Here is a 19,838-nt window from a genome sequence, read left to right on the forward strand (position 1 = left end):
CCGGTTGAACCAGGGTCACTCTCTCCAGCAGGCCATAATCAGATGAACCTATTGGTGCCCATGATCAAACACGCTTTCTAAATCCACATTGTGAATCCTATTCAATTTCACATTACATTTCATTTTCATATACATTATTTCCATTAATTTGGTGAGAAGGGAGCAGCGAAAAAGTTATACAATTGGTTTTTCTGCCTTTATATCATTTGGCGCTCTTGAGGACAGATTGCACCCATAGATTTGCCTATATTGCCTATGCACAGGGCAAAACACTTGCACTGTATAGTGTAGTCTCATACAGAGTTATTATACAAGGCGCATATAAGCAGAAACACATAAATGTTTATTCAGTGTATAAGTACACATGTATTAACTGCTTGACTGTCTGGTTTGTCAGCTGGTGACATCATTATTCAGTGTGTGGTAATCAAGACTTTTTTAACTCTAAGAGCAAGAGTACCTTGATTTGTCTTTTTAATATATTAAATAGGACGATTTTATTCAAGTATACTCTGTCAGCTGCGAAATACGAGGATTATACACTTTCTTACACTATTGTGTGTGTGTGTGTGGGGGGGGGGTCACTAGGTCAACAAACACTAATAGCGGAAATTACGTTTTTCTTTATGCAGTTACGCAATACCACCGGCAGACACCGCCCTAACCCTTCAGCCGGTCCAAAATTAAAAGAAACGAGTTAGAGAAGACGCGACGTCATCGAGGGGCATTTTCAACATGGCTCCGAGCTGTGACCGGAGCGCAGCCGCGACCAGTTAATTCGCGTTAATCTGGCGACGTGTTGACTCGCAGCTAACACCGGTTGCCGGCGGCAACAGTCTGAATTGGTGAGACACCGGGAATGGATGCCGTTTATCCAGCGGATGTCCGGTGACCAGGTGGTATCCCCGGCGAAAAATAATGGTGGCCCCCTCCACTAAGAACAACAAAAGCTGCTGCTGGTGGTGGGGAGCGCGGCCGACGGAGCAGCTTTCCACACGGGCTTCGTCGCCGGATTTCACGCACGGGGCCGCGGCTCGCCTGGCGGACTGAATGACATGGACTCAGCGGAGCGGGAGGAAAATGGGGACTCGCTTCTCGTCGACGTGAACGAGAACGAGCAGGCAGCGTACCGTCGCAAATCCTACGTCGCGCTAGAAGACCGCAGCAGCGGACTTGGCAAGGGCTCTCCGGCGGAGGACGGCAGACGCCCCGGAGGTGTCAGCGGGGGTCGTGTTTGCGTGGCCAGCAGCGGCAGGAATGTAAACAAAGACGGCTGTGCTTCGCTCCGATGCGGTGCCCCCGTCATGCCGGGTTTGGTTGCGGCAGAGAATAAGTGCCTCCCCGGTAGACTGAGAGACGGTCATGTCATTTCGGAGCTTTGCGTTGGCCACGGCGTCCTCAACGGATTTACTCTGTCACCCAGTCAGGATCAGCGGACGATGGCCGGGTTGGACCTTGCTGAAGGAGGAGCAGAAGGAGGAGGTCTCGCCGGGAGCGGGCGGGGGACCACAGCCGTTTCCTGCCCAGCTGTGGTCGGGGAGGGGAATGGATTGTTACTGCCTCTGGATCGGGTTTCACAGACGGACCGAGATACACGACGGGACGTTGCGAGAGAGAGTGGAAGGGAAACCCTGGACTCCGAAAGTGTTAAACAGGAAGATAAAACTACCGCCGAAGACGTCCCAGCCTCTCTTCCTTTCAGACCGCTGTCATGCACTGGCATACACCAGCGGAACTGCGCTGGTACGTTGGCTTTCTCGGTAGTACACGCCGAAATACCCAACGGAGATATCGACAGTCTGGAGTCGAGGAGCCCCGATGTGGATGTCGCCTACTGTAAAGCTAAAGACATGTTGTCCAGCCAGGGATCCTGCTATGACGGAGTGGACTGCGAGGACGTGAAAGTGCCCAACGGCGGCTTGCATATCGTAAACACGAGAGCAACATGTGACTACCCCGAGTTGGATTACTGCGGTGGGAACCAAACCAACTTTCATTTCGACCAGGTGTTTCAAAGAAAACAAGAAAACAACCCAGGGCTGGGATCAGGGTCATGCGGGAGAAGCCAAAGCAACAACAGCAGCAGTTGCGGGGGGTTGGCCTCAGGGTGCCCGGGGGAACATGCAGCAACTGCGGCTGAACTCTCTCCCTCCGCCTCGAAGGCATCGGACGTCACGAAGTGCCATCTAACCCCGGGATCAAGTGCCAAACTCCCCTCGCCTTGCCCCTCGTCGTTTTCCAACCTTACCGCCGACAGTCCACTCACCGAACCCAGTATCAGAGGAGACGAGGAGGATGTGACCGACTTCAGTTTGCCGGCTAGGCCGCAAACTTTGCGGACTAACTCGAACATCCCGGTTTCCCTCAGCTGCGATGCCACCCCCTTGTCCCCGGAGGACGGGGGCTTTTACTTTGGAGGCGAGGGATGCGCGGATGAAATCAGGAGCGCTTTGGACGTGGGCCGCCGACAGAGCGCCCCGGACACGCTTCCCGAGCCGGCCGAACCACTGGACCCATCAGATCAGAAGCTGATGCCAAAGAGGTTTGGCATCGCTGATTTCTTCACAAGGTAAATAAATACGGACCAACTAAGTACACGCGCATGCACACACTCTAATTCTTGTACTTGTGTCTTTGTGAGGACCCCTCATTGATTACAATGATTCGCTAACCCCTGACACTAACGTTAGCCGTCAGAATTACATGTCTAACCTTAACCCTTACCCTAACCTAATCCTTATTCTAACCATAACCCCAACCCAAGTACTGGCCAAAACCCTTCATTTTGCAAAATGTTCTCACTCTGATGGTTAAAAACTCAAATTGGTCTTTAGAGAAGATAAACGTACAAAAACACACAGAGAGCCAAGGTGAAGGCCAAGTTAGACATAACTTGATTCTTAACAATTTATTACACATTCTTTCTCAGAGCTCACTGATAGCCAGTACTAGTAGCATCAATGAACATACACACACTTGTGTTTATTTTGGTCAAGTAGAGTCAAAATAGACACAGTAATCTATATAAATGTGAGCAAAGGGGCCAGGGGTAGCCATGAGTTGCATCTCTGACGAAGTCAGTGAGCATTACCCTAATAAAAGGCACTTGGATTGGGATCCATAGGTCGGCTTTTCAACAGTGCCCCATTGGTTAGCACTGTTGCCTCACGGCAAGAAGGTCCTGGGTTCAAACCCCAGGCTGTCCCAGGTCCTTTCTGTGTGGAATTTGAATGTTCTCCCCGTGTGTGTGTGAGGGTTTCCTCCGGGTGCTCGGATTTCCTCTCACCATCAAAGGACACACATGTGGCTGCCCACTGCTCCTAGTGTACACACACAGCCGCCCACTGTTTCTAATGTGTGAACAGAGGATGGATTAAATGCAGAGAGGTTGGTACAGTGACAAATAAGGTAACTAAACTTCAATTCAAATCAAAATTAACTGTATGACTCCAAGGGACAATTAAGAGTCTTTCATATTAAGAACACAATACAACTAGGACAACACACAATACCAACTGTTTGATATTGCATGGTACCAGCTGTTCAGCATAACCACATATCCAAACAACATACATACATTACAGTACAGCTCACCACAAGTGGCCACATGATCAGAAACCACGTGGCGCAACACCATACAGCAGTATACATTATGGACCACTATACAATACAAGATATTCAGCACAGCTCAGGAAGGTAACTGTGTAAAATAGCAGTGCATAAAAAGTGCAAAATTGCTCACTGCAAAAATTAAAGTGTCAAGCAGGCCAGCTGCATACACACGTGTATGTTTTACGATCACGTGCAGCAGACATCAAATATGGTTGATCTCCTTGCCAATTTGCCTTTTACAGGTTGACATGAAAGAGAGAATGGTTGCTACTTGAGTCCCCACTGGATGGGTCTATTAGAGAAGAGAATGAGATAAACTGATGGAGAGAGTGAAAGATCCAGTTGTATGGTTTTGAGACAGTAGCACTGATGAAAAGACAGAAGGCGGAGCTAGAGGTGGCAGAGTTGAAGATGCTAAGATTTTCATTGGGAGTGACAAAGAAAGACAGGATTAGAAACGATTATATTAGAGGGTCAGCTGTTGGACAGTTTGGAGACAAAGCAACAGAGGCAAGATTGAAATGGTTTGGACATGTGCGGGGGAGTGATGCTGGCTATATTGGGAGAAGAATGCTGAAGATGGAGCTGCCAGGCAAGAGGAAGACCAAGGCCAAAGAGGAGGTTTATGGATGTGGTGAGGGAGGACATGCAGGTTGTTGGTGTGACAGTGGAAGATGCAGAGGACAGGAAGCGATGGAAATGGATGATCTGAAGAAGAAGGTTTGATCATTTTGATAATCACCTCAGTGTCTTAGATAACCGTTAGTGATGTTAGCCAGTCACTCAGTGTAGCACCAACGTTAGCCTGATTTTCACAGTTTCGCTAACGTTATGTTGTAGAGTGAAAGAGGGTGTGTTCATCAATATCCATAAAAACTTGAATGAATGAAAAGATTGTTTTTTTTCTGAAAATACAATCAAAAAATTGGTCATTAAAAAAATCTGACCCCCCCCCCACAATTTAAATTACATAGAGTGGTAATAATGTATACCTTGATGTTCTTTAAAGGATGGCATGCCTCTTAATTTAAAACCATTTTGAATTAACAGTACTGCAATTGATACGATATAACAAACCTTGAAAAATACAAAATATTTAACACAGAGGTACAGGTTTCAAATATCAATACTTTATTACCAAATCAGCACACTGGTTGAGAGGAATTTAAAAGACTTGCTTAGTCGTTGTAGCTCTTCAGATCATGGCTAGATTCCAGGTGAGTGTGCAGTAACAGTTTCTCACTGATCATTTGCCCAGGCCTTTACATGAGGTCCATACTGGTAGTTGCTGAGTAAACAAGCTACAGCCCCAAAGAGTTGATGCTTCCCGTCCAGGACATGGGGATATCAGATTGGAAGAGCTTGCTTAGTTTGATTCGTCAGTTAGTCTCTCAATATGGACTTGAAGGTGTGTGATCTCCTGGGATTTCTGCACCTGTTCTGCTGGCATCTGGTTCTGTTTTGAGAGGAAGGGTGGATGAAAAATTTCCCAGGTAAACAGTCCTCAATCCACAAGCCCTTGTCTGCCATCACAGCCATGTCCTCTGTCAGCCGGTCCTGGAGGCCTGACTGCTTAAGCATCTCTTTGTCACTAATGGACCCTGTGGGATTTGTAGTTTGAGTACATTTCACTTTGTAGCGGTAAGACTGGCTGGTTGTTGGCTTCTAGGCTCTGTGCAGTCAACAATGACCTACCAAATCAAGTAACATCCCCAATTATTTTTCTCTTAATTTTCACAGATCTAAGTGACTCCCTAGAACATTCTTTTAATTTAACTATTGTATCTATTAAAGAAAACATAATGAATAATTCTGAGGAATGTACCGCCTGCCAATCAGCAAAGAGTTACTGTAAACATAAACAAAATTATTTGTGCGGGTTCAGGCTCTTGGATGAAAATAGAAAAATTAGTGGAATGATACACAACGAATTCATACATTGTACTGCTGAGAAAAATAATTAGAAATGCGGTGTGTGAGCCTAACCTGACTTCTATTTATTCAGTGACAGTAGTTATCTCCTGCATGGTCAAGAGACTCTTCTGGGTGCTGACCAAGCAAATGAAAAGCCACACAGCATAAAACTATAACTTGCTTCACACCAAAGTACTAGACCAACTTTGACAAATATAAGTATTTGGGTCGAGCGCTATGGTGTGTAGCAAGTTATAGTTTTTGCACTCTGACTTCTATGTACTATGTTTATGCAACAACTAACACTGCAGTGTATGCAAGTGCTTATATTTTAGGGCTGTCCCCAACCAAAACAAATCTCAATCGACCAAACAATCAACCAGTCGACTAAAGGGGGTCAGCCCTATTATATTTATGTGTGTCTGTGTATTTGGTTTGCCTGAACTCCCTTGGCAAAACAGCTTGAACTTTCTCTGGAGACAGCCAGATAGTGAGTGAGCCCAGGAGAAAGTAGAGGTAGTAAGTCCAAGTTGTTATGATCCTGCTAAAAGTCGAAGGGTGGATGCCAAAACAATTTGCAAGATCAGCTTCTGTGGATCCCAAGGCCAGGTACATGAGGAAGAGGAACGGCTTGCCCGGCAGAAGCAGAGCATGCCTCTGATACAAAAATTGTTAGAGGATTATTACGTCTAGCAATTTTTTTTCACAATATTAATTCTGTCAGATTGCATTAACCTACTTAAATGGAAATTTCGCCGGTTTTTATGCGGCTGTCTAATCAGTGCTGAGTGCAGATGTCGACAGTTGAAGAAATCAATTCCTCAGCGCGTGCTATATTGACTGAAAAATCTGAGTGCTCCTGGTTGTGGAGCTGTGCCGACAGTGCCTACATGTACCAGGATGCATTGTGTGCGAACTTCTGACACCCAAACACCAAATCCTTCCGAAACCCACCCAGCTCATGGAGGTGGGCGTTTCTTGCAGCTCTGTGTACAAAGAACAGCATCTTAAAGTCTTCACTCTTTGATCAGAAAACCGAAAAACAACATAAATTGAACTGGATTAGTTTTATTGAAAACAAACATGCCTTCTCGTATTGTTCCTGGATGAGACAACTACAGAAAGAAGAGAGAGGAGGGAGTAAGCGTAAGCAACCACCGATTACCAACAGATGTTGAACGCTGCAAAGAATGGCTCCGAGTGATTAAAAAAAAAACCCAAATATGATGAGAACGTACCAGCATCAGTACTTGGAAATGCTTTTTCCATTTTGCAGCAGATGAATACAACAGGGACCGATATTTCAGCTGTGAAATACTCTGGTGTATATTTATACTGCATTCGTATTCTGCACACATTTCTTATTTTTTAAATGTATATTGTTATAAATTCTAGTGTAATAAACATATTTTTACATATTTTTCTTATAATTTAATCCAGCCATCCATTATCCAAACTGCTTATCCTGCTGTCAGGGTCGTGGGGATGCTGGAGCCTATCCCAGCAGTCGTTGGACAGCAGGCGGGGTGACACCCTGGTCAGGCCGCCAGTCTTTCACTTATGCTTATATTTCCCCCTCTAGAATGTGAGCAAAGTTCTGTAATTTGACCCGATTTCCCCTCGAGGTTCAATAAAGTATTTCTGATTCTGATTGTGTTGATAGTATTTCTTAGCCACGTAAAACCTGGAATAATCACGGGGTTTGAAATGGGTGTTCTTCAAAATCTCTTTTCAGGCAGTCATGCCAGGCTGCAGATAGATCTAGTTACCATTGAAATAACACATCTTGGCCATGAAGGGAAACACTGGCATTTACTGAAACTTTGTTTTTCAAGATAATTTTTCTTTATTTTATCCATTGATATTTCATCCTTTTTTTGTCATGATTTTCTTTGTCTTGTTCCCGTAACGGGGTGAAATAGGGTTTTAAAGCACTTAGTCCTTCTCATTTAGAAAACCCACCCAAAGGTAACAGCTTTCCCATTCTGCTACAAATGGGTGATTTTTAACTATATATCGCCCCCCCCCCCAAAAAAAAACACACTTTGTACCCTGTTTGGGAAGAAGATGTAATGCATCTTGCTGATGAAGTGAATGATCTCTGCATAACCAGCAGGTATGACCGTTGCATGCATCTGGCATAGGTGTACCTGCAGCCAACTTTGATAGTCATTAGTATGAAAATAAAGAATTCAAGTTTGTGTATATATATTGTGTGTGTGTATATATATATATATGAGAGAGAGAGAGATTTGCTGAGTGAAAAAGACCGCAGACATAGAGAGGAGCGTTACTGTTGTGATTTCTTACAGATTGATGTTGTCTGACGGGCCACCTTGGCAGAGAGGAGAGAAATTCTTTTTGGTTTTCAAAATTTCAACCCCAAGTGTGTGTTTTGGATTTTATTTGAGTTAAGTTTAGTTTTTAATCGTCTTGAGCAGCTGGTCTAAATGTCACGTGTGTATCTGAGGAAATGAGAGACAGACTAGCCGACAGACGGAGGGAGAGACCGACAGAGAGAGACACATGGATGGAGAGAGCGACAGACAGGCAGAGGGATAGAAAGAGACGCAGAGGAAGACATTAGAAGGTTTCCTGTTTGACCTGTCGGGTTTTCTTTCTCCTTCCTCCTAAATGTATTTACGAGACTAAAGATTTACTTCCGCTAAACATGTTCTGCTGTTGAAGTGTGCAACAGTGATCACCTTTTCCCCTTTTGTTGCTTTGCGCGGTGTACTCAGTGGCGCCCCCAGAAATTTTTCATAGGGGTGGCCAAATGGGGCCACTGAAAATCTTGGGGTGGCACACCAAAACCAAAAGCCATGACTGAATTTCGGGAATTCTACGCTGCTGTTGTAGTGTACTGTATAGCCTAGTGGAAAACTGTCAATATGAGAGTTAAGAAAAATATACATGATTGATTTAAATGAACAGCACCTAATGTAAGATATCAGATAGAAGCATATTCTGCATATGCGACTCGTGGCTGGGGGGGCCAGCGGGGGGGCCAGGGATAGTATCAGGGTGGCCGTGGCCACCCCTTGGGGGCGCCACTGGGTGTACTGCGGCATTACTGCTGTATTCAACTTTAGTCATGTCAAGGAAGCCTCATTAAGTTGAGTTGAATTTAGACTAGACACAAGAAAGGAAGAGAACGAACACGGCAGCGGTTTAAACTGGAGCCCTGCGCGGGACTGTTGTCCTAATCCCGCTCCCGCTGGATTTCTGACCCTTACCGCCCGCACCCGCAATGTGCGTGTTACACTCCCGCCATGTGCTTGTCCACTCCCGCCCGCTCCCGCAAACATTCTGACCATTCAGACCCGCACAGTAGAACTCCATTGATTTCGTGTCTTGTCCCGCCCCGCACGGAAAACACATTATTTTACTGTGTACCAGGGGTCGCGTTAACCGAGTAGTTTCCGTCTTTGACCGATTTCTTTTGACGATGACGGGAAAATCTAAAGGCTGTCCGTCATTTGACCGATTAAATTCACACGCAACACTGTCAACAAACACACGCAGACCACCTGTTGTAAACCCCACTGTCCACTTGGTGGCGCTTGTGCATCTTGTCTTCTAAGCGCTGAATATTGTCTTCTTCGTGGCCAACTTGTTTTAAGCAAGCTAAGCAGGCTACCACGAAATACCGCGGCTGCTGAGTGTTAGGAGTTTCTTTCAAAAGCCGAACGTGGTTGATAAACGAGCCGGTTTTCTCTCTTATAAATGCATAATCTAAGTTTGTTCTTCTGTCTATGTCTAATTAGCGTTATTCTGCACATGTGTTGTGGTCGATTGTTTTTGAAAATTAAATGCTATTAAATAGGCTATTGTGGTGGACACGTATTGGGGACAGAATTCAACCCAGGAACTAAGGGTTAAGTCATGGTTGCCCTGGCAGGTTAACGCAGGGTTAAGTTATGGTTGTCCAGCCAGTTTTCTGGTTATTCTTGCCACCTCCGCTCAGTCGAGCTGTGGGTTTTGTTTGTCTCGCTGATTTACCGTTGATTAAAGAAAGTTGCCTACACGGCTAAAGTGTGAACCTACGGTCTTCTCCGTTACTTCGGCTCTACACTGGTGACCCCGACGTCGGTTTTCGGATAAGTTTTCTGAAACCACACACATTATGGCTACGAACGCCGTTGCAATTAAACTGCCGGAGTTTTGGGAGTCTTCCGCGGCTACATGGTTCGCGCAGGCTGAGGCACAGTTCGCGCTCAGAGACATAACAGCAGACGAGACCAGGTACTACTACGTAGTGGCAGCGCTGGGGTGCGCTACGGCTTCCAGGATAAGCGGTTTCATAACCAACCCACCGGCTGATGGTAAATACGCCGCACTTAAACATCTCCTCCTTGAAACTTTTGAACTGTCAGCAACGGAGAGAGCACGTCGCCTCTTCGCAATTCAAGGCTTGGGAGATGGCAAACCATCGGAGCTAATGAGCAGGATGTTAAACCTACTGGGTCAAGAAAAGCCATGTTTCCTGTTTATGGAGCTGTTTCTGCGCAACATGCCGCCCCACGTCCAGACTGCGCTCGCTAACTCCACCATCACTGATCCCCGTGAGCTGGCAAAGGAGGCTGACCGATTCTTCGTCGCTACACAACGTTCCTCCCATGCCGGGGTGCTGGCTCCTACCTTCACTGGCCCCCCGCCGACATCGCGGGCGTGGCCCGACGGTGGCGCCACAGCATCAGACCGCTACAAGCCCTCTGGACTCTGTATGTACCACGCTCGATTTGGTGCGAAAGCTAAACGGTGCCGTTCCCCCTGCAACTACAGGCCGACGGGAAACGAGAGGGCCAACACTCAGTAGTGGCCATGAGTGTTGGCGATACGAGCAGGCTACTCTTCATCCTCGACACCATCTCCGGTCGGCGATTTCTTTGTGACACGGGCGCACAGAGAAGCGTGCTCCCTGCTACTGACGTCGACATCATGGGCGGGGAGCGGGGCCCCCAGTTGGCGACGGCTGACGGCAGCCCTATCCACACCTACGGCGTGCGGTCTGTAGAACTGTGTTTTGGTGGACAACGTTTCACGTGGGAGTTCGTCATGGCCAATGTAACGCTTCCCCTCCTCGGAGCTGATTTTTTGTGCGCTTACGGTTTGCTAGTGGACATTCAGAACAGCCGTCTGGTCGATGCCTTAACCTTCTCCTCCTTCACATGTACGCGGAGGGAAGCGGCCTATGCAGGTCTAGCCAACTCTCTCTCAGAGGCAGACAAGTTCACCCGCCTCCTCGCTGAGTTCCCTGACCTCACCCAGCCTAACTTCTCTGCACCCACCGCTAAGCATGGGTTGGAGCATCACATTGCTACGAAGGGGCCCCCGGTCTACGCCAGAGCCAGGCGTCTCGACCCCGCCAAACTCGCCATTGCCAAGTCTGAGTTCGAGCACCTGGAACGCATGGGGATCATCCGCCGCTCTGACAGCCCGTGGGCGTCCCCACTCCACATCGTCGCTAAGCCTGATGGAGGTTGGCGCCCATGCGGGGACTACCGCCGACTAAATGACGCCACCACGCCTGACCGCTATCCTGTCCCGCATATCCAGGACTTTTCTGCAAACCTGTCTGGCAAATGCGTCTTCTCAAAAGTCGACCTGGTCCGTGGTTATCATCAAGTTCCCGTGCACCCCTCAGACATCCCCAAGACAGCGGTGACAACCCCATTCGGCCTATTTGAATTCCTACGAATGCCATTTGGACTCAAAAACGCGGCCCAGTCCTTTCAGCGGCTGATGGATTCAGTGCTCCGTGGCCTTGATTTCATCTTCGTCTATTTGGACGACATACTCATCGCCAGCGCCTCCGAGGAAGAACACCTGTCCCATCTTCATGCCCTCTTCACACGCCTCAGCCAGCATGGGCTGATCGTCAACCCGGCGAAGTGCCGGTTCGGGCTGACAGCCATTGATTTCCTCGGGCACCGCATCACTGGGGACGGGGCAGTCCCCCTGCCCTCAAAGGTGGAAGCGGTGGCGGCCTTTCCGCGCCCCCAAACAGCTCGTGCGCTCAGGGAGTTCATCGGGATGGTGACATTCTACCACCGCTTCATTCCTCGAGCCGCCTTTATCATCCGGCCACTGTACGAGGCGCTGAAAGGCATGTCCCCCAACCAGGCGGTCGACTGGACAGCAGAGCGGGACCGTGCGTTCACCGAGACTAAAGCTGCGCTCTCCCAGGCTACCCTGCTAGCGCATCCTTCACCTACAGCGCCTATTTCCATAACCACGGATGCATCGGACTATGCTGTTGGTGCGGTTCACGAACAGTGGGTGGGGGGGGCTTGGCAGCCTTTGGCCTTTTTCAGTCGCCAGCTTACACCCCGAGAGCGCAAGTATAGTACTTTTGACAGGGAACTCCTCGGTCTCTGGCTCGCCGTCCGGCATTTCCGTTTCCTGCTAGAGGGCCGCGAGTTTACTGCGTACGTGGACCACAAGCCCCTCACGTTTGCCATGTCCAAGACGGCCGAGCCATGGTCCGCTCGCCAGCAGCGACAACTCTCCTACATTTCGGAATTCACTACCGACATCCAGCACGTCGCTGGTAAGTCTAACCAGGTAGCTGACTGCCTGTCTAGGGCAGTGATTGGAGCGGTCCACCTAGGCCTTGACTATGCACAGATGGCTGCTGACCAGGCCACGGACCCGAGCATCCTCCGTCTCCGGGCCTCCGACACGGGGCTCCGCCTGCAGGACGTTCCTTTCAGCGACACAGGTGTCACCCTCCTGTGTGACGTCTCCACAGGACAGCCCAGGCCCATCGTCCCGCACAGCTGGAGACGCCCCGTATTTGAAGCTGTGCACGGCCTCTCTCATCCAGGCGGTAAGCCATCCGTGCGCCTGACCTCTGCTAAGTTTGTGTGGGAGGGACTTAAGAGAGACGTGAAAGCGTGGGCCGACTCGTGTGTTGCCTGTCAGCGGGCTAAGATACACCGCCACATTAAGGCGCCCCTGGAACGCTTCGCAGTGCCGGAGAGACGATTTGACCATGTCCACGTCGACCTGGTTGGTCCCCTACCCCCCTCCCATGGGTTCACCTACCTCTTCACTGTGGTGGACAGGACTACGCGCTGGCCTGAAGCTGTTCCCCTGGCATCCACGACGTCTGCTGATGTGGCCCGGGCTTTTATTGGGTCGTGGGTCTCACGTTTCGGTACGCCTTCCGACCTTTCATCTGACCGTGGGCCACAGTTTACCTCAGAGCTATGGAATGCTGTGGGTGAGGCTCTGGGCGTCAAGCTTCATCGCACTACCGCCTACCACCCTCAGGCGAACGGCCTATGTGAGCGCTTCCACCGGTCCATGAAGGCTGCGCTCCGGGCTACTCTCAAGGACTGCAACTGGGTTGACAAGCTCCCATGGGTCATGCTGGGCCTGCGGACCGCCCCGAAGGAAGACCTACAAGCCTCCTCTGCGGAGCTGGTGTACGGCACGCCGCTGCGAGTCCCAGGCGATTTCATGCCCAATGCAACGCGTCCCTGGTCAGCTGTGGACCAACGAGCCTCCTTGCTGGACGGGGTCAGAGCTTTCACACCCGTCCCTACCGCCCAACACGGCGCTCCGGTGTCCCAGGTGCCCCCAGGTCTGCAGTCAGCGGACTACGTGTTCATCCGTCACGACGCACACCGCCCCCCTCTGCAACCCCCTTATGACGGCCCCTTCCGCGTCCTGGAACGGGGAACTAAGCACCTGGTGGTGGATTTTGGGGGCACGGCCGAGCATGTTTCAGTGGACCGAGTTAAACCCGCACACCTGGACTTGATGCAGCCGTTGGAGTTAGCCCAACCTCCTCGTCGCGGTCGTCCCCCGGCTCCGCCTCCTCCCCCCGTGGAGGCCCGAGCTGCCTCTTCTGCTCCTCAGGCCGACCTCCACAGGCCCGCGTCAATGCCTCCCACAGACACTCCGGCCCCTGTTATCCGGAGCCGCCGCGGACGGCCTATCGTCCACCCGCGCCTGCCTGACTTCGATTACTAGGGCGAATTCTGGGGGGGCTCATGTGGTGGACACGTATTGGGGACAGAATTCAACCCAGGAACTAAGGGTTAAGTCATGGTTGCCCTGGCAGGTTAACGCAGGGTTAAGTTATGGTTGTCCAGCCAGTTTTCTGGTTATTCTTGCCACCTCCGCTCAGTCGAGCTGTGGGTTTTGTTTGTCTCGCTGATTTACCGTGGATTAAAGAAAGTTGCCTACACGGCTAAAGTGTGAACCTACGGTCTTCTCCGTTACTTCGGCTCTACACTATATCTCATAAAAAAAATTAATATGACGGGAAATAACTGACGATGACCGAATTTTTATGCCCTGCGAGAAAGTCTAGCGCGACCTCTGTGTGCACTATTAATAAAGGCATGCATACCTGTCGGTAATAATGGAGTGAAATTACATTCTAGTGCATAATTACATGACACTTGTGCAATAATTACAGATCTTCCAGTGCAATAAGTACACCTATTTTAGGACAAAATTAAACTTTATTTGACTTATTATTTTAGAACCTGGCGGCATAGTGGCACAGTGGTTAGTGCAGTCACCTCACAGCAAGAAGGTCCTGGGTTCGAGCCCCCGGGATGTCCAACCTTGGTGGGTCGTCCCGGGTCGTCCTCTGTGTGGAGTTTGCATGTTCTCCCCGTGTCTGTGTGGGTTTCCTCTGGGGGCTCCGGTTTCCTCCCATAGTCCAAAGACATGTAGGTCAGATGGATTTGCTGTACTAAATTGTCCCCAGGTATGAATGTGTGTTTGTGTTTGTGTGTTTGTGTCAGCCCTGTGATGGCCTGGCGGCCTGTCCAGGGTGTCTCCCCACCTTCCACCCAATGATTGCTGGAATAGGCTCCAACATCCCCACGACCCTGTGAGCAGGATAAGTGGTTTGGATAATGGATGGATTTTAGAACCCATGTTGTTTGTTTTGCTGAGGTTGTTTTACGTTTCCCTGTTTCTTTTAATGCACTGGGGAGAACGGAGCAGGTATGTCACCTCCACCCGGAGGTGCCAGACTTGTGCCCATTGTACATAAATTTGTGCAATCATCGCAGCTAACAAAGTCCAGTTCTTTTCCATCTTTGTCTGTCACAGCTGAGAAATTTTTCCAAATATCAGACTTCTTTGCTTTGTTTCTGTATTGTAATGGCCAACTGAGTTTCTTTTCAACTTCATTTGTTGACTCCATTGTACTTGTTAGCGCTAGCTAAATCGCAGGACCCACAGTTTATTTCTTGACTGCCCGCAGCAAAGTTAAAACTGCCCGTTCCCACGAGATTTGCGTTGGGTCCCACGGGATCCCAGTCCCAATGCAGTCATCTAGTTTAAGCCTCATCATAGCCTCTGAGGTTACTGGTTTAAGGAGGGTGGGTGAAATGTGTTACTGTCAGTGGCAAAAAGGCAACACAGCAGGCAAGTGCAGTCAAAATATAACCGTTAATCTATAACTGCATATTTCAGGATACCATAAAAAAGTTTGCCATAGTCTAGATAGAACCATATAGGACTGCATAGCATGATTTTCCCCCCTCCCTTTTTGTACTTGGTCAATTACCCACTCTTCCGAGCCATCCTGATGGCTGCTCCACTGCCTCTGCCGATCCGGGGAAGGCTGCAGACTACCACGTGCCTCCTCCAATACATGTAGAGTCGCCAGCTGCTTCTTTTCACCTGACAGTGAGGAGTTTCGCCAGGGGGACGTAGTGCGTGGGAGAATCATGCTATTCCCCCCAGTTCCCCCTCCTCCCGAACAGGCGCCCCGACCGACCAGAGGAATCGCTAGTGCAGCGACCAGGACACACCCACATCCAGTTTCCCACCTGCACACACGGCCAATTGTGTCTGTAGGGACACCCAACCAAGCTGGAGGTAACACGGGGATTCAAACTGGCGATCTCTGTGTTGGTAGGCAACAGAATAGACCGCCACGCCACCCGGATGCCCTGAATAGAATAATTTAACATAACATTATTAATACCTAAATGACTAATCCCAGTAGTCCTGTTGAAAAGCCTTTTTTTTTAGCAACCTACTTTTCCCTGTATCCTTTAGAAATTCACAAATAGTATCCTTAAAAGACAGATTTTATTTCACAGAACAGTACATACAATGATTTCTAATACATATTGGGTGGCAAGGTGGCCCAGCAGTTAGCACTGTTGCCTCACAGCAAAAAGGTCTTAGGTTCGAACCCCAGGCCATCCCAGGTCCGTTCTGTGTGGAGTTTACATGTTCTCCCTGTGTCTGCGTGGGTTTTCTCTGGGTGCTCCGGTTTCCTCCCAGCATCAAAAAGACATGCATGTTAGGATTAATACTCCTGTCTGTGCCCCTGAGCAAGGCAATGGAAAGAAGAACTGGAGGGGGTCCCTGGGTGCTGCTGCTGCCTACTGCTCGTATACAATAGGATGGCTTAAATGCAGAGGACAAATTTCATTGTAAGAATACAATTTGTCGTAAGAACACAATGTCGAATAAAGTGGCTTTTCATTCAATTATCTTATGCCTATGTTGACTACAGATCTTATGACATTTAAGGAAAATCCGATTTTTCCACAGAGAACGGCCTCAGGGATGATGATTAATGAGTTCTAGGTCTAAAAACTGGAGTGCTCTGTAGTGTTCTGTGGTTTAAAAACATGGACTTGGGTCTGCAAGCTGCACACACACTGTAGTGGTTTCCATACTTTGATTTAGGATTCAATTGTCTGTTGGTTTGAGGAATGATATTTACTTAGCTATCTTTTGGGGCCTGTGTTTGTATGCACGTCTGTGTGTGTGTGTGTGTGTGGGGGGGTCACTTACTCTCCTTCACAGTTTGAATTTCTCTTTAGCTTGCCCAGAGCTCCCCTCTCTCCCTCTCATGGGCTCATTTTTCTTGGGCATTTGTGTAGGCATTTTGCATTTCTCGGGCATTTGGTATGAAATAATCAGGTTGAGTCATGATTATTTTCGCTTGGAAAAGTGATCATGGTCATAAATCACCATCACTAGTCTTGATGATTTGGAGAACAAAATGATTTAACTGCACTTTTTGGCGTCCCTGAGGCAATTGTCTTGAAAAATATTCAACTACAGCGGACTCGCTAAATGAAATATGTGTTTTAATATTGAGAATATTCCACAATTATAGAAGACCAAGACACCATGTATAGTTAAAGATTTGTAATTGCGGCACCCTAATATGATGTCTACTTCCTTCCTGGGTCTGTAGATAACAAACATCTCAGAGAACAACGCCTGCCATGAATTCTAAAAAATTCTCAGTGTGATGTAATTTTGGTCCTGTTTTTACATGTAGCAGTATGTGCATATTGTATTTAACTATTGTCTTATCAGTATTCTTTTTCTAGGGGAGATTTCTCAAGTCCAGTACTATTTAGGAGAGTTTGAGGGGTGTCCTAACTTGTGAGGCTTTCCCAGCGGATGGCGTTGAGGAAAAACGTGCTCATACATTTTGCGGCAGGAGCAATGTCTTTGGAACACATGACACTTTGAAGCTTATGAAAATAAATCAACTCGATCCAAATTAAATACTCTTGACTGACTTTCCACGTTTCAGACGCCTCATCAACATCTGGATCTTGTTCCATCGCCACGGAAATTGAAGTTACTACGTCTTTATGCTGTGTGGCGATCGGAAAAAGGCAACAATGCTACTGTGATGATGAGTTCATTGATGATTTAGTTCCCTTCACAACAGTTTAACAGTAGAAGGATAAATCGAACTTTTCTTTTCCTCCCACTCAAAAGTAACAGAAACAAGCTGTCTTCATGCAAGTTGCTGATCTTTCAAGATTTGTTGTTGCTTTCATTAGAGCCCTTATTAAGATTATTGCTCCAAGTGGACGGTGATGCATTGGTCAATCACAAGCGATGCTACAGCGTAAACACCCAAATTGTGATTGATGTAAGCAATTTGATTATCTGTACAGCTGCCAGATGGCCTGGGTCTGACTCCAGGGTGCTCTGAGAGCGGTCTCGAGTTGGAGTGCGACCAAGTACCTCCTGGATGACACTTGCTTGGTGGCAAGGGCTATTCCCAAAGGTCCATGAAATATATGTCATACTGCGCGGGGCAGAGAGAACTCCATCCATCCATTCATTATCTGAACCGCTTATCCTGCTCTCAGGGTCATGGGGATGCTGGAGCCTATTCCAGCAGTCATTGGGCGGCAGGCGGGGAGACACCCTGGACAGGCTGCCAGGCCATCACAGGGCCCACACACACACACACCCATTCATACCTATGGACAATTTAGTACGGCCAATTCAACTGACTTACATGTCTTTGGACTTTGGGAGGAAACCGGAGCCCCCAGAGGAAACCCACGCAGACACGGGGAGAACATGCAAACTCCACGCAGAGGACAACCCTGGATGACCCACCAAGATTGGACTACCCCGGGGCTCGAACCCAGGTCCTTCTTGCTGTGAGGCGACCGCGCTAACCATTGCACCACTGTGCCGGCCCGCAGAGAGAACTATTATATGTAAATACCTAAAAAAAGGGAAAGTTTCTCTTACGAGGGGTCCCACTCCTAACTGAGTTTGACTATAGTTATTCAAGTCTTAATCATGCTTTTAGTGTAATTCCTTGGAAAAGTACAGGCCCTGGTTTTGTTAAGAACATATGGGTAAAAGCGTATTTGAAAGTTAAAGTAAAACTTTTTGTGCTTTAGTTCAAAGCCTAACTGTTTATCCATCCATCCATTATCCAAACCACTTATCCTGCTCTCAGGGTTGCGGGGATACTGGAGTCTATCCCAGCAGTCAGTCATTGGGCGGCAGGTGGGGAGACGTTTAGCTTTTGGTTATTTTTTTTTGGATTTCCCCCCCTTTTCTCCCAGATTGTATCCTGCCAATTACCCCACCCTTCCGAGTCATCCCGGCTGCTGCTTCACCCCCTCTGCCGATCCAGGGAGGGCTGCAGACTACCACATGCCTCCTCCGATATATGTGGAGTCACCAGCCACTTCTTTTCACCTGACAGTGAGACGTTTCGCCAGGGAGACGTAGCACGTGGGAGGATCACGCTGTTCCCCCAGTTCTCCCTCCCCCGCGAACAAGCACCCCAACTGACCAGAGGAGACACTAGTGTAGCGACCAGGACACATACCCACATCCGGCTTCCCACCCGCAGACACAGCCAATTGTGTCTGTAGGGACACCCGACCAAGCCGGAGGTAACACAGGGATTCCAACTGGCGATCCCCATGTTTGTAAGCAACAGAATAGACCACCACGCCACCCGGACCCCATTTTGCGCATGTTTTGCCTTAATTAACCATGATTGCTCAGTGGTTAGCACTGTTACCTCCCAGCAAGTAGGTCCTGGGTTCAACCCTGACTGTGTCTTTCTCTGTGGAGTTTGCATTTTCACCACCCCCTGTTCAAATGGGTTTCCTCTCGGTGCACTGGTTTCCCCCCCACACCAATAGACATACATGGCATTGCCCTTGATCAAGACTGGAATTGGCCTCAGTACACTGTGGCTGCCCACTGCTCATAAGTAGCTGGATGGGTCAAATGCAGAGGACTAATTTCCCCAACACTCCCAGGCCCGGTGCCAGCTCGAGCTCACAAAGGGGGCACCTGAAAACGGAGAGGGGGGCACAACCTTTTGCTTTTTGTATCTAAAAAAAAGTAGGAGGTTGTGTGCATGCTCAGCTCATTTGCTTTGTTACTCAAAGGAAACGTGCACTTTGACGTCAAGGTTATCTACAAAATATTCACTAGAATTTGACAGTGATGACAATGATTAGACTTTATAAACAAGGTTGTATTTGCAAATTTAAACCCAACATGAGCGAAGTGAGGAATTTTTTAGAACAAATACATCAATCGATCAAGTTGCATTTTATATAGTGCTTTTCTAGCTGCAACAGCAGAAATGTTCTGCTTTGATATTCAGCTATAAAGAGAGTGACTGAGACAGTTATATGTTATGTGTTGTTTATTTATGAATGGTTGCAGTTAGAAAACGGTCTGTTTGCAACTCGCAGACGTTGAAATGTTTGTGTAGCACATCATAATGCCAAAATGCCTGGTAATGTCCCAGTTGAGATTCCATAAGTAATCCTTGTTCATCACAGCTGATTCCTCATCGTGATGGGGAAATACCCCCACTCCAGAGATATACTAGATAGATTTTGGTATGCACCTTGATTCTCTTTCTCTTTCTCTCTCACAAGTGTGTGAATAGTCTCTATGTTCGTAGATTCAAATTCAGTTTTAAGGGCCCTTTGTCGGTGTATTTCAGCATGCATTTGTGTTTGCAAAGCAGATGTAGATGGTAGTAATGCTGATAATATCCCTCTCCCTTTCTG

General features: G+C 48.2%; 1 protein-coding gene across 2 annotated transcripts in view; it reads left to right on the forward strand.

Annotated features, from left to right (window-relative positions):
- The first annotated feature begins 320 nt into the window (after positions 1–320).
- The window catches only part of LOC130122825 (TBC1 domain family member 12-like), a 49,259-nt gene continuing 29,741 nt past the window's right edge, over positions 321–19,838 (forward strand). For both annotated transcript variants that reach the window (XM_056291857.1, XM_056291858.1), the window contains exon 1: positions 321–2,569. In XM_056291857.1, the coding sequence (XP_056147832.1) occupies positions 1,056–2,569 (1,514 nt within the window). In that variant the 5' untranslated portion in view covers positions 321–1,055. The remainder of the gene's footprint in view (positions 2,570–19,838) is intronic.

This window comes from Lampris incognitus, chromosome 13, assembly GCF_029633865.1.
Source record: "Lampris incognitus isolate fLamInc1 chromosome 13, fLamInc1.hap2, whole genome shotgun sequence".
Lineage (NCBI taxonomy): Eukaryota > Metazoa > Chordata > Actinopteri > Lampriformes > Lampridae > Lampris > Lampris incognitus.